Genomic DNA, 15,933 nt, shown 5'->3' on the forward strand with positions numbered 1-15,933 from the left:
CAGCTTTTTTATCCAGTCATCTACTTTTGGGCATTTGGGCTGCTTCCATGTTTTTCCAATTGTAAATAAAGCAGCAATAAACATGGGGGTACAGAGATCTTTTTCAATCAGTGTTTTTGAAAACAGACCTGGCTTTTAAGATCAGGAAATAATTCCAAAATAGGAGTGCGATTTCTTCGTTCGGCTTACCTGCATTTTCTGATGCCAAAACCAATTTGTGTGAGTGTGTATGTGTGCAAAAGAGGTTTTAAAATATTTTTAGATTCAAAAAATACATATGTGTATATATTTTTTTTTCTTAGATTTAAAAAAAAATTTTTTTTTTTTGATTCATCCTAATTCTTTAAAGTAGGATGTTTGGGCCCTCTACGGAGGCACAGGGGTTAGGATGCAGCACTGCAAGCCAGCTGCAGCTGCTTCAGTGTGAGCTCAATCTCGGGCCCCAGAAGTGACCCACAGGGCGCAACAGACCTCTCCTGGCGCAACAGACCTCTCCTGCCTGTCTTGCCCGCTGTTCCCCTCAGCAGTGTGAACTTCGTTGATCCCTGTTCTGCTCTCCACTCTGTGTTTAGTGATACCTCTCACTACCCCTGCACCTCTGGCCTGTTCCCCAGCTCTGCATGCAAAAAAGAAAAGAAAGGAAAAAAAAAAAAAGTAAGCTTTTGGGGTTAAATTCCTGTTACCTATCTTTTGGATCCCAGCTGAAGAAAACGTTTAGGTCTCTGTTGTCTCGCAAAGCTTCCCATGGAATGTCATCTTCCTCTGGCCGAAGATTCATTGACTTTATACTTTCTGCTAAGCTAGTTGATCTGTGATATAGAAAGTGCATTTATACATTATTTAAAGAATAAAACCACCATGAAAAACATTATCACCCAGGACTTTGTTTTGCTAGAGAGGAAGACAAAGAATGAAGGGGTTAACAAGGCTCGTAAGGTGAAACAGAACCCAGCACCAATCACACTAGCCTATACACAAGAGGCAGGGGTAGGAAAGCCCCGACAAAGCAAAGCAGATCTGCATTAATTCTGGAAATCCCAGGCTTGCAGGGGAAGGAGGACCTTGTAATCACAACAGAGAGCCAGGAGAGTGGCCATGGCCTACCTGGCTTGTATGGAACTGGCTGAGGTGGTAACTCAGTCCAGGTTTACTGCCCATTCTCCCCTGTTCTCTGCTATTTTCTTCTTATTCAATTTTTTCTGAAGTCTGCTTTTATCTCCCATGAATCCACTAATGGCTTTCAGCATCTGATCTAATACCCTAGTCCCCTCTGAGCTCCTGTGCAATACTTACATATTTGCTTCAAGTAGAAGGTCTAACAACATCCGTTCTGTCCGAACTTGTGCAAAATGAAGAGAATTATTCAGTCTGTTCCTAAAAGCGATGAACTCTGGAATCTTCTCAAATGCACCATATTTGTAAGCTTGAATGATATATTCTGAGGTCTGGGAAGGAAAAACATTACCTTGGTATAAATATTTTCACGGTCAGGCAATGAAGGCAACCTTGGCAGCCAAAACAAAACACACATCTAAAATTAAAATGTTAAATCTAATACTTAAGAGGTCTTTGTTACCAGGTAGCACATAATTTTTTCTTCTTCTTTCCTGTACCAGAGTGAAATGCCTTCTTCACTAATATCACGATTAAGAATAATCAGCTGCTGCTGCTGCTACCACCACACAGAATTTCTCTTGGCAGTCATTTCTTTCAATTCAACAAGACTGGAGGTTTAGTTATGCCCAGCAGTCAAAAAATTTGGTTAGTGCCATTGAGGAAGGGATATTACTCCATGTTTTTCTCCACCTAAGACAAACATGTTCTATACAATGGTTCAAGAACACCAAATTAATACAACCACCCCACCAACACCCCAAGTAAAAATTACTCTCCTTCATAAACTATGGCTGTTCCTTGCTTTTACTTATGGCAACTGTCTCACAAACAGCATGTGCACACACTACATCAGGATAGAAGGAAGACACCAAACAGAAGACCTATAAAAATTCATGCCATGATCCATTCTGAGGACCTTCAAGAACAGGGCTTCTTATCCTCCCAAATGACATTAAGACCTCTCCTAGAAAATTCCATAACAAGTAAAGGGAACAATCACCACATGTGCTTTAATTTTAGACTAATTCATGTATGCAGATGAAACACTGTGGACAGAGGCAGGATAAAGAATCTGAAGTAGTTTTGGCAAATGGAAGAAAATCTCAGGGAAGAACAAGTGTGGGCTAAGCCTAAGGACCAGAAGTCACCAGGGCACCTTTCTGGGCCAAGGAAATGCTAAGCTCAAACCTGTTTTCTGCCCCAAAGATCCTTTCTAAATAAGTCAGTCTCTTTTCCCCCAACTGTTCAAATAATTTGCCCAGTATGAAAATAGGCCAATAGTCAACAACATACCCTCGATACACAGCCTCGCAGGGTTCATTTCAGGCCGCGGATTGCGCCACGGGCGCAAATTCAACTGCTTTCGCTGCGGCTTTTAAACCCCCATGGGACACCTCGGCGAGCTGTTTGCCTGCAGTATCTGGAGAGATTAAAGACGGACGGACACAAGAAAATTAAAAAGATTACTTGTGATCCTGCAGGTCTAAAGAAGGACTATCTGAAAAAGCTCAAATGCACCTTCTAGCCTGACTAAAGGACACTGACAAAGCCCCGCGAGAACAGGCCAAGATACTCCAGCATACACATCTATCTGATGGCCTCTTGGCTTAGAAAATATTATTAAGTTTACTATCAGCCTTTGCAAGAGGAACTGAGGGCTCAAGAAAAACAGCTGGTCAGGAATATGCCCAGCAATTAATCAGGATAAAAACGTGGTTTGAGGGATTCCAAACCAATTTACTAATTACAGCTCCAAAATATGCTATGAGTAAAGGAAAGAATGCAGCCTTACCAAGTGTATAGGCAGTTGTAATTTCTGAGCAGTAAAAAGGGGAGAACTTAAAAAAAAAAAGGAGCAGGCAACAAGTAGGAAGACAGTCTTTAAGCAAAATGAAAACGTTAAGTGCAGCGTTCTGTCTTCTGTGTATCTAGGACAGTCCTCCTTTAAAATGCTGCAGGAGTGTCACTGCAGAGGCAGGAAAGGCCTGGGCGGCAGCAGACAGGGCAGAGCACGGGCCGCCTGCTGGAAGTGCCGGCGACACGGGAGCCGCAGGCGCCAAGGCTTGTGACCATGACACAGTGCCGTCCTACTATCTCTGCTCATTCATACACCCGTGAGGCTACTTAGATCCCATATGGATTCCTGAAATGAACCCTGGTCACGGTAAAATTAGCAAAGCCCCTAAATAATGATCATACATTCATGAATAGCTAAAAATAGAGATTTTTAAAGGGATTTTCTTAAGTATAAATACATAAGTAATCTTTGAAGATATGGAAATCTAGCTCTAATTGTCACTTTGCAAAAATCAATTACAAAGGGGTCACCAGACAATGACCTTTCCAGAAAGAAAATCCCTGTTTAACTCTCCCAAAAAACCTCCAGTGCTGTAGCACCATCCAGCAGTGCAGAACTTAAAATTTTCTACGAAGTGTTGTCCCAAACAATAAGCTGACAAATGAAACATACCAGTCCCTTAAAGAAAAGCCACCAAGGTATCCCAAACACTACCAAGAAGGTAAGATAAAACACAGTGCTGTAGATTAGATTACTAGAGAGAAGTTTCCAATACTCTCAGGAGCTTTAACACAGAGCCCAATACTGCAGTCTCGATCTCAGCCTGAACCGCCTACAGAAAACAGCCCACACCAGGTCCACTTGCCTGTTTGGGGGCTCAAGTCAGGCATTAAGATTTAAGGTGCATTCAACTTGTGACACTGGTTTTGCCTTTGCCTCCAGAACCCCCCAAAGATTATTTACTTTAATGCAAATAATAAAACATCATTATCTTAGTGAAAATGAAAATAAATTTTAAGCAAAGAATACTAGTCCCACATCAATGAAAAGCTATCGTTTCATCGGATTCAACATCAAGTCCCTCCTGCCACACAAGACAATCAGCAAAACAACAAAGGTAAGAGAAGTCCCTCAGGACAACTCTTCAAATAGTTCATGGGGATCTCCTTTTCCTACAAAGATACTTTGGGGTGTTTGGTTTTGCGTGTATGTTTTGTTTTCAAAACAATTCCTTGGATAAAATATTTTTGGAAAAAAATTAATGCTTAGTTTGTATTCGTATAAATGAAGTGCCTTTATTGACCAAATTGTGCAGATTATGGTTCTTCTAGCATGCTGGGTGATTAAACACTGGAGTGAACCTGCGAGCAGGCTTGAATTAATCCCACATTTAACCCTCTGCCATACCTCAAACTATTTGAAGGGGGGGTGGGGAGGGAACCTTTAAATGGGATCTTCAGTAAACAAGTATTTCCTTAACCTCTTCCTTAGAAATACTGAAATGAAATGAGAGAGTGAGGTCTGAGGTGTACTTTCAATTTTTTTTTCAGTAAAACTTCAGAGAAGCACAAATGCAGATACTTGAATACACTATGCAAACTTAAATTTATAACTCAATTGCCTACTCATACTAGGTAACCCAAGGCCCTTCTGACCCAACTCAGGTCAGAGAAATTTGAGCAATATATTCAAATGCTACCTACTCCCCTCTCTTTCTGAACAGGTGCAGTGGCACAAAGTGAAGTCTGAACAGTAATACCAATCACTGAGGGGGGGGAGAGAGAAACAAAGACCATATACAGCTTACTATCCCTTGCATAAAGCCAGTCCTCAAAGTCACACCCTAAAACCTATCAGAACATAATCATCACAAGCTGAGAACAGATCTATAGTCCATGTTCAGAAATACTTCTACCCTCCTTCTCAGTTAATAAACCCTGAAGAGTTAGGTAACAGAGTAGCCGTAACTGTAAAAGGACTTTTTTCTTAGGTCCTCATGGATGCTTTGCCAAGAAAGCAATTTCCTTGTTAAGTTCCTTAAGCTGTTAAGACCATGGAAAACTATGGGCAGATAACTGGGAAGTCAGATTCCAGGCAACGAGTCTTAGAAGCACATGAAAACACAAGCAGGCAGAGACCATTCTGAAAACATGCCTTTTCTCCATGTATGTTTCTGTGTGGTTCTGCACAGCTGGTCAACTGACTAGAGACCATGCAGCTTTTCCACAAAAACTTCTGCTTACTGACAAGTGGAAAACAGGTCTGATGGCAGTGAAAAATATGGTGCAAATCCCATCCTTTCATTATGGCACATTAAGTTCTATTTTACTGTGCTACTTGACCTAAGTTTCTTGAAATGTTCTTCGGTTGGTCAGATTTATAATACTAAATGCACTTGTTACTGGCAAGGAACATGGTAGTTATAAACCCCAGAAATATGTAAAGGTAACAGCAGCTGCTACCCCGAATCTTTTATGGCACCTCAAGCTATAAACAATTATGGTCTGTTAGATGACCTTGCAAAAATTCTCACAGATATTAAAACACAGCTCTAAGAGGCATCACACCTGCTATTATTCCGTTAGGACTCAGCTTTTAAATACACCTTTGCATTTTATTAAACACATTCATTTTAACAACTGCAAGTACCTTTACCTCTACCTACAACTTTGGTCAGTAAGCTAGGCCTGGGAGCACTTACAAGCCATCCCAGAGCACTCTGACACAGCATTTGTGACACAGGGGAAGATGCTCTCTGCATCATGGGCATTTAACAAGCAAGAAGATAGTTTAAAAAAAAAATTAGTTTTGCACTTACATCTTTCTGGTTGGAGTGGAAAAACCTGAGTGCAAAGTTACAGGACTGGGATGCAGCAGCATACTGACCTAAGGATTCAGCGTATCGAGTCAAAAGATAACTAGGTAGGGAAAAAAAGAAAAACAGATGTTGTAAAATACTATACTTTAAATTACTATGGCAGAGAAATAGCTAGGCATACAGAAAAATCTAAAATCTACACACAGAATCAAATTTTTTTAAAAAGTAAAGTTAATTCAGTTTTATGGCAGACCTAAGCTTCTGCGCCATGCTTTCTTATACTTAGATAATTAACAGAATACACACTGGGCAAGAATAGAATGCTGCTTCTTCAACAGCTCTACAAAACACAGACAATACTCTTGACTCATCACAAACAAAAGTCAAAATACAAATTCAGAGATCTCTGAGGTGAACAAATAAAAAGTACACTATCAAACTCAAACACAGGAAGCAAAGACTTCAGGGACCTCGCTGGTGGTGCAATGAGTTAATGTGCAGCCAATGCAGCAAGAATGCATCCCTGGCGAGGGACACGACCCACGGGGCACAGAGGGGCGCGACCCACGGGGCACAGAGGGGCGCGACCCACGGGGCACAGAGGGGCGCGACCCACGGGGCACAGAGGGACGCGACCCACGGGGCACAGAGGGGCGCGACCCACGGGGCTCAGCAGATTTCTCCTGTCCTACCTGCTGCTCCCCTCAAGTAATATATTTCAGTCAATCTGTCCTGTTCTGTTCCCCACTCTGTTTCTGGTGAATACTTTCACCGACCCCCATACATCTGGCCTGTACCCCAGTTCTTGTGTGCAGAAATAAATAAATCTTTTTAAAAAAAATAAGTGAAGACTTCAAAAAACATCTGCTAAGAAAAATAATGCAAAGTAATGTATCTATTTGTTGCCTCTGGGAAAAAATTATACCACTTCTTAATTTTTTTTTAATTGGACCCTCCCTGGTGGAATAATGGCATGATGGGGCACAGCGCTAGGAAGCTAGCCAAAGCCACGTCAGCATGAGTCCGATCCCCAGCCAGGGAGCTGACCCACATGGCACAGCAGATCTCTCCTGTCTTGCCCGCTGCTCCCCTCAGCAGTGTACCTCATCAATCTGCCTGTTCTGCTCCCCACTATGTCTCTCGTGAATCTTCTCACCGCCCCTGTTCCTCTGGCCTGTACCCCAGATCTGTATGTATAAATTAAAACAATTTAAAATAAAATAAATTTTTAAATTGCCACAAAACACTGGGTGCTATAAAACTCTTTCTGCTTTACAAGGGATCATACTAAGTGATTATTTAATCAAATCATTAAATACCAGGAATAACTTCACTGCTGAAATTTAAAAGCCAGAATCCCATGTAAAAGGGCCCCACTCTGGTATGCCTGGGGATTCATCATTCAGAGTACATACTACCAACCCAATAGTATCATGCTGGATATGCTTAGCATCAAGGCTGGAGTACAGATCCACCACTGGTTCAAATGCCCCAAGCATACAGTAGATTCGAACAAGCAGCAATTTGAATTGAGCATTGGATGGGCTGTGGGTCAGTCCCTCTTCCAACAAAGTCAGGGCCTGCCAAACAGCAGTCTCATCACCTAGAACCAAAATATAATGCAGCATTATCTACAGATCTTGAGAGCAAACAAAGGTTTTTCAAAAACAAAAACTGATTACCACCTCTAACTATTCTGAGTCTAGAAGCCAGAGAATAAAATTTTGACAGCTATAAGCTAAAAGGGGGATTCTCCTGAATAGACAAGTTCCTCAACAATTTGCTCAGTTCTTGCCAAGTCTTGGAAGGGGAAGTTACAGGAATCCTGCGAGGTTTGTGACACTAAGAGTGTCTGAAGTAAAACCAGAGCTTACCAATCCTCCTAACACAGAATTTTCTCTAGAAAACCCCAAATTGACACCCTATCTAGACATTTTTGTCTAGCTATAACTAATAATAATTCAAATAAGATATGTGGAAAAACACTTGCTCGTTAAAAAGCAAACTAAAATATATGCCTTTTTTAAGCCTAATAAATTGAAAAAGTTACACACATCAATAGTTTGAAAGATTAAGCGATTTTTATGGACCGAGTGAAAATAAACCCACCCAGGAAAACATTAGATAGCTATTTAACATTAATGGGAGTTTTTAATGATAAGAAAAAATACTTTTGCAATAATGTTGAATAAAATGGCAAACTCAAAGTAGTACAAAGAGCCAATCTCAAGATATATACAGAGAAAATGAGAAGAAATAGAAAAACATGCTGAGTGCCTTTTGGAAGTTGGAAATGTAAGACTTAAAATAAACTGCTTTATAAAACTTTTATAGATTACTTTTATAGTCAGGCAAAAAGAACAGCTGAAAGTCGAATGCAGTGAGTCTTTAAAATTATACTCTAGGCAAAACACCTTCTGAAGGGTCAGCTGAAAACACTGTGCACTGTGGCACTGGCTATTTCACCAGTCAAATACAGAAACAACCCAAGTACTCAATGACACATGAGTTCATTAAGATGTGGTATATATACACAATGTAATACTACTCGGGTACTTAAAAAAAAAAAAGATGAAATCTTGCCATGTGCAACATGCATTGAACTAGTGGGCACTACATTAGGTATAACACTGGGTGATCTCATACATGGTGTATAAAGGGAAAAAAATAAAGAAACAGACAAAATTAAGCCAAACTAAACCCTAGAAATCTAACCGTGGAACTGAGGCTCCCAGAGGAAGCAAAGGGGAGAGGGAGCCCAACAGACTACGGTGGAAGAGGATGGGTGTGCTCTGCTAGTGAGTGTGGTATGGTGGCATCCATTTGAAGAGGTGTGACCTTGCTCCTGCAACTCAGGTACTCATGTCCAGTGTGGTAAGCCAAAGTTATCTTAATAAAAAATGTAATTTGCAAAATGGAATGAAAATGAATAAAAGCATATTCTGTATGCTTTCTAACTAAAGGAAGTAAAAAAGATAAATACAAAAAGTGGGACTGCAAACAAAAATGCAAAATCAACCCTATGGAAAACATCTCTTCGTGAGGAAATGAACTGTATAAATGATATTATAAAATAATGCTTATGTGTACTGCCATTTGAGCTCTGCAAAAGGAAAGCTACATTTTAAATGCATTATTTAAAACTCTCAATAGAAAAACATTCCTATTTTGGAGCTTTATGCAAATCATTGTTCCTTTTCTGACAAAAATATAATGATGTATATACAAAATCTGAGTTTTATGAAATATGAATATATTAAAATGTCTATTGTAAAATAGACTATTTATTCCCAGCATGTTTCATCAAATAAAGGATGGCAAAAGTTCAAAAAAAAAAAATCTCTTCATGAAGAACCAGAAAATTAAAATCCAGTACAAGGAAGGAAATAATAAAAACTAAAACAAAAATAAAATAAATTATCAAAAAGACAGCTCAAAAAATTAATGAAATCAAATCCTGGTTTTTTGAAAAAATAAAATAGACACAGCTCTAAAGTCACCAAGGAAAAAAAGGAGAAGACTCAAGAAGCAGAAATAAAAAAGTTACAACAGACATCTCAGAAATTCAGAGGATCATAAAAATGAGTAACTTAGAAAAGATGGGCAAATTCTTAGAAATATACAACCATGTAAGCCTGAATCAGGAAGAAACAGAAAACCTAAAACAACAATGACAAGCAAAGAAATTGAAAGTGATCAAGTCTCCCAAAAAACAAAATGCTCAGGACCAGAGGTTTCACTAGTAAGCTCTACCAATCCTTCAAAGGCATACTAGTATCTATTCTTCTCAAACTTTTTAAAATAATTGAGAAAGAGGAGGGAATATAGGTAAACATGTTTTCTGAGGTCAACGTTACCATGATACAAAATTCAGAACAAGACACCACAAAAAAAAAAATATATATATATATATAGACTTAGTTAAAAGAAATGCAAATTGAGAAAGAACGCAAAGTTCAGCTATTTACAGATGATGTAATAGACATAGAAAAGCCTAAGAACACCATTAAAAAATCAACTGAAACACCAATACAGCAATGTGGTAGGCTAGAAAATCAATTTACAAAAACCAGTTGCATTCCTATATACAAACAATGAACTAGGAGAAAGAAATCAAGAAAACAATTCCATTTCGAATTGCATAAAAAATAATTAAATAATTAAACTTAACAAACAAGGTGAAGGACCTGTATAATGAAAAGTACAAGACCCTGTTTAAAAAAAAAAAAACTGCAGCCCTTGCCTTTTAAAGCTGACCACCTACATCTAGGCAGGCTGCTCTCCTTCCTGTTCTCTTTTTTTTAATAAACTTGCTGTGTGCTGGTAAAAATATAGAACACATACAAACAGCAGGAACACACAAAGCAATGCAAAGATATTCCTGCTGTGGATTAGACAAATTGACATTATTAGAATAGCTATATTACCCAAAACAATATATAGATTCAATGCAATCCCTATCAAAGTTTCAATGGCATTCTTCAAATAAATAAAAGAAATATTGTAAGTCATATCAAACCACAAGACTCCAAATAACCAAAGCAATCCTGACAAAAAGAATGGTGAGTATTCACATGCCCAGACTTCAAACTATAGTAGAAATTACAGTAAACGAAACAGTAGGGTACTGGAACAAAAACAGATACACAGACCAAATGAATAGACCTGAGAGCCCAGAAATAAACCCACACTGATAAGGACAACTAATCTACAATAAAGGAGGTAAGACAATAAAGAAAAGAAAGTTTCAACAAGTAGTGTTGGAGAAATTGGATAGCCACATGAGAAAGAAACTAGATGACTCACACCACACACAAACATTAACTCAAAATGAATTAAGACTTGGACATAAGCCCTAAAACGGTAAAATATAAAGATAAAAACCAAGTAAAAACACTACATGACAGTTTTTAGTGTTATCTTTGTGGATTGGACTCTAATAGCAAGAGAAGCAAAAGAGAACATAAACTGGGACTACATCAAACAAAAAAGCTTCTGCACAGCAAAAGAAACTATCACTACAGCAAGAAAACATTTATACACCATGCATTCACAAGAAGCTGATATATAAGATCTACAAATAATTCATACAAGTCAACAAAAAGTGAATAACCCAATCAAAAAAATAGGAAGAAGAGCTAACCAGGCACTTCTCCAAAGACATAATTGGCCAACAGGCGCATGAAAAGGTACTCACTGTCCCTTGTCATGAAAATCAAAAGCAAAAGCAACCTTTGACAATGGTCCATATCAAAATGACTAGAAACAACAAGTGAAGGCAAGGATATGGGGGAAAATAAACGCTCAGACCCTGTTGGAGGGAATGCAGACTGCTCCAATCCCAAAGGAAACAGTATGGAGGTTCCTCAAAATATTAAAAATAGATCTACCATATGTAGCCAAGTTCTAGAGTCGCACTAACGACACAAGCATAGATGAGTGCTTACAGAGATGTGCTTTCTCTACACAATGGAATACTACTCAACTGTAAAGGAAGAAACTTGCCATTTGCAACAATATGGATGGAACTAAAGTGGACTAGGCTAAAGTGAAATAAGCCCGAAGTATAAAGACAAATACTGAATGGTGTCACTTACGTGTGGAGTACAGAGGAACAAACCCTGAAATCTAACTGTAGATTGAGGGATGACAGGAGGCGGCCCCTGCAAGGAGGTTTGCAAATGGGGAGCGGGCACCACCGACTAAGATGGAGGGCTAGCGGCGCCCTGATGCTGGAGACGATGCGCTCACACCCCGAGGGACGGGTGCCCATACCTCTAAATCGAGAACAGCTTTGTAAACCAATGTTAACACAATAAAAACAAAACAAAACAAAGACAGTAATAAAGTCAGTCACGATGAAAGAGAACAGATGGTGGGGATAAGTATGAAAAGCTATCTAAGGGGTCAAATTATTATGATTTTCATTATGATTTTTAAATTAAGATTTGACATCATGGCTTTACATGAAGTTGACTTTTACAATCCTATACGACCTCATTAATCTGCAGCTACAAAAAAATGAGATAATAAACATTTTGACAAAAAAGGATGCCATCCCCCTTCCTGATACAATACAGTAAACACGTAATATCATATAGGTATATATGTTAATATACTACAAAGTTCAGAAAAGGCATAAAATATATAGTTAAAAAGGGAGGGAAATCAGGGCCTCCCTGGTGGCTCAGGAGTTAAAGTCTCCACACCATCAAGCTATCAGCGGTCACTGCCACATGAGTTTGATCCCAGGGCAGGGACCTCTCCTGTCTCATCCACTGCTCCCCTCAGCAGTGTATTTCAGTAGATCTGCCTGTTCTGTTCTACACGCCGTCTCCAGTGAATCTTCTCATCCCTCACAAGTCCGGCCTACATCCAGTTCTTGTATGCATAAATAAGTAAAATAAATATTTAGGGGGAAAAAGGGATGAGGTCAGACAGACTTATCAAAGACACTGAGTAAAAGTTAAATGAAGGAAGTAATTTATTTCATGATGTTGATTTTCAATAACTGTATCGTATTCAGTGAAGTCCTAGCAGCACCATTCAATGGAAGATTTCAAATGGGAAAAAAAATTATCTCAAAGAGAAGCAACATGACACTCAGTGATAGTAGAAAAAAAGAAAGAAGAAGGGCCCTCTCTGGTGCTGCAATGGGTTAAAGCGCAGCACTCTGAAGCTACCCACAGCCACTGCTGCTCAGAGTTGGATCTTGGCAGGGAGCTGACCCACACGGCACAGCAGACCTCTCCTGTCTCACCCGCTGCTCCCTCAGCAGTGTGTTTTTAGTAGATCCACCTGTTCTGTTCCCTACTCTATCTCTGGTGAAGCCTCTCACCTCCCATACCTCTGCATTATGCCCCAGTTCTTGTATGCATAAATAAACAAATCTTTAAAAAAAAGAATGTAGAGCCAAGGCTATAAATAGATAAAACTGTGGAGATACAGGCAGAGATAATGAAGACCATCACATAAGTTGTCCTAAACAGAGTGACCTTTATCCTCAGGATAATAGGGCACTTCCGAAAGATTCTAAGCATGAGGTCGATGTGGAAATGAATCCTCTGTGAAATGACCCATGAGGCAGTGTTGTTCTATCATGCAATAGTTTCCCCTGCCCTTTGTTTATTCTGTAATTTAATCTCTTGAATATTATGCAAATGATTTTCCAAAAAAAACTGCTAATAAGAAAATTGCAAGTGAAGCCTGAAGAAAAGGAAATCTCAGTACCATTTACTGAATCACCCTTTTCCTGCTTAGTAATTCACAGTGCTTCCATTACTACATTTCATGTTTTGTTGTAAGTGGGTTCCTCAGAACTGTATTCCAAAGAGTGCATTATCCTGTGTAACATTTTTAAGTTAGTAAAGGAACTACCCTGTTTAACCTATACATCTATTTCAGAATCATTTACTCTTCTATTTTAATTACACTGTAATAGGTTATTACCCACACAGAACAGAGATATATGGATTTAAGATTACCATCATTACAAAGAGGGGTATAACTGGAGACTTTCCCAGAAGCTTCCTGGGAAAGAAAAACTTAAAGCATAAATCAAAATCTTACATTATATATTGTGAATTTATAACAATAACCAGTAAAAGCAAAGAGTACAAGTTCAACTGAAATCACTGTTCCTTACCTGTTTCCCTCCATATATCAATAAGCACATGGACAGCAAGGAGACAGTAATAGTCTGAGAATTGCAATTCAGTTTTCAAACAGGACTTCCCTATGGGGAGGAAAAAGATTCTATTTTAACAATTATTCAAAGAAGTTTTTTTAAAGCAGAAAAAATAGAAAGGAAAGAGGAAAAGAAAACAATGGAGTAAACACCAGAAGAAAAATATAAGCCATGAAGCAAAGAATTCAAAGAAAGATGCACATCCAGTTGGAACATAAAGAAGGTGATAGAGTAAGGGTCCCCAAAGGAGGGTGGCAAATTTGTAAGGCTTTCAGCAAATAAGAACTGAAGTCAATGGCCATGATAAAGAAATATCATGCTCCTTACTTCACCTGATTTTTACAATATAGTTAGAGAAATGCTGACATCATCTAGTCAGATAATTTTTTAGCAAATCTATCAAGCAACCTGAAGATCTAATTTAAAATTAAGTATTTTTCTTGCAGTTTATAATATTCCTTTGGTTCATTTACAAAGTCTATAATTTCAAAACATTAAGCCCTGTAAGTAGAAAATATGACAACTATCATAAACTACGTTAACACATGAGGCCCAAGGTGACAAAGCGTGCGTTCAGCAGATTAGGAAGAACAAAGACATCTGGAAGCCAACTTAATTTTTTAAGCTCCAAGCTTCAGAAAGGCTATATAGGGGGGCTCCCTGGTGGCACAAGGGGTAAGTCTTAGCACTATAAAGCTATCAGAAGCCACTGCAGCACGAGTTCAAACCCTGGCCAGGGAGCTAATCCACATGGTGCAACAGTTCTCTCCTGTCTTGCCCACTGCTTCCCTCAGCACTTATATTTTAGTCAATTCTTCTGTTCTGCTCCCCAATCTATCTCTGATGAATCCCACACCTCTGGCTTATATACCCCAGCTCTTGTATGTATAAATAAACAAATCTTTAAAAAAAAGAAAAGCTGTACATGTCATTACTTGGATAGTCTTCCCATTTGACAAGATTATTTCCTTTGTCAAATTCATGAAAACAGGATACTTCAAGTAATAAAAGATACTCACCAAATTCCAGTCCATGTTGATACCTTAACATCAATTCTCTGACCACAGTCAATTTCTGCTTTTTATCCATTGTGTGGTACAAGCCAAGTAACCTCGTCAGCTGTACCACACACAAATGCTGCTGCAGAGCTCTGATGTCAGCAGGCAGTGCCAGCTTATCCTCTGCTGGTGTTGACAAAGGAACAACTCCAAGTAACTGATTAATAAACTGCATGGTGAAAAAAAAAGGAACACCAAGTCTCAAAACAGAACCAGTCATTTGTAGGCAGGCATAACTAACAAGTGCTGATGGGGGCTAGCAAAAGACATCAACAAAAAGTACAAATTAAAACCCTTCTAGTATCCCATTTTCTATCTACCAAAACCATTAAAACAAAATAATCCCCAACAGCACCCAAGCCTGGCGTCACTAGCATACTCGCTCACTGTTGGTCAAAAGTATTTCACCAAACAGGCTCTTTGAAAAGTGTTTCTGAGGACGGGGAGAGAAAGTGGTCTGGGGAAAATGGAAAACAGAATATACTGTATTTTTTTTTTTTAAATTACAAAAGTTTATTTTCACATCATTTTGTACATTTTTTTTCCCATCTCAATTGTAATCCCTGCGGGTTTCCCATCACCAAGTCACCCGTGTGCCATCACCATAATCCCGTGCATTTCCCTCCCCCCAAGAATATCCTGTATTTTAAAGTATACTAGGAGAAGTTTGTACCTTCATTGTAGTATTAGAATTAGGTGAATCAAACACAAAAATATTAACTCTGAGAAAATAAGTTGTAGATGAGTTCAACTGTGAGTCTTTAGTCATAAAAATATAAATACTAAAGAATGACTGAAATATACTGGAGAGACGGTATATAAAGGAATGTTGTAAGTGAAATTATCACCTTCACAGTAGGACACCACAGGACACAGCAGAGTGAAAACTATAACTTAAAATAAACAGAGCGAGAAAATAGTAACAGTTATATACCAGAGACAATTTATGGGGGTGGAGAGGGGAATGGAGTCGGGAGAGGGAAATGCACTGGACTGTGGGATGACACACGGGTGATTTGGTGATGGGAAGCCCAAGATGGAAAAATGCACAAAATGATGTAAAAATAAACTATTGTATTATTTTAAAAATAAATAGAGAGCTGTAGAACCTATAATTTAGAAATATGGAGGTAAATATAGCCAAAAGTGATTTGTCCACAGAGAGTAAGAACTGGGATGCAAAGAGCCACTACTGTTTTGCAATATAAACCTTGCAGAACTACTTAATTTTCTCAATTTTATACATGTAACTTTTTTTAATTTTTTAATAATATAATACTTTATTTTTACATCATTTTGTACATTTTTATACATGTAATTTTTAGTAAATAAAAATTAATATGAGGGGCCCTCCCTGGTGGCGCAACGGGTTAAAGCACAGCCCTGAGAATCTAAAGCCACTTCCGCATGAGTTCGATCCCCGCCTGCCCCAGAGGTGACCCACATGGCGTGGCAG

The 15,933-nt window shown here is 38.7% G+C and overlaps 1 protein-coding gene across 4 annotated transcripts in view; it reads right to left on the minus strand.

Moving 5' to 3' along the window:
* The window catches only part of NAA25 (N(alpha)-acetyltransferase 25, NatB auxiliary subunit), a 60,200-nt gene that overhangs the window by 13,498 nt on the left and 30,769 nt on the right, over positions 1-15,933 (minus strand). For all 4 annotated transcript variants that reach the window (XM_012731096.1, XM_012731095.1, XM_004691073.2 and 1 more), the window contains exons 13-18: positions 14,439-14,646; positions 13,378-13,467; positions 7,155-7,335; positions 5,733-5,832; positions 1,294-1,445; positions 684-809 (exon numbers count right to left, since the gene is read on the minus strand). In XM_012731096.1, coding sequence (XP_012586550.1) covers positions 684-809; positions 1,294-1,445; positions 5,733-5,832; positions 7,155-7,335; positions 13,378-13,467; positions 14,439-14,646 — 857 coding nt within the window. The remainder of the gene's footprint in view (positions 1-683; positions 810-1,293; positions 1,446-5,732; positions 5,833-7,154; positions 7,336-13,377; positions 13,468-14,438; positions 14,647-15,933) is intronic.

This window comes from Condylura cristata, unplaced genomic scaffold (assembly GCF_000260355.1).
Source record: "Condylura cristata isolate star-nosed mole 26May11 unplaced genomic scaffold, ConCri1.0 scaffold00029, whole genome shotgun sequence".
Classification (NCBI taxonomy): domain Eukaryota; kingdom Metazoa; phylum Chordata; class Mammalia; order Eulipotyphla; family Talpidae; genus Condylura; species Condylura cristata.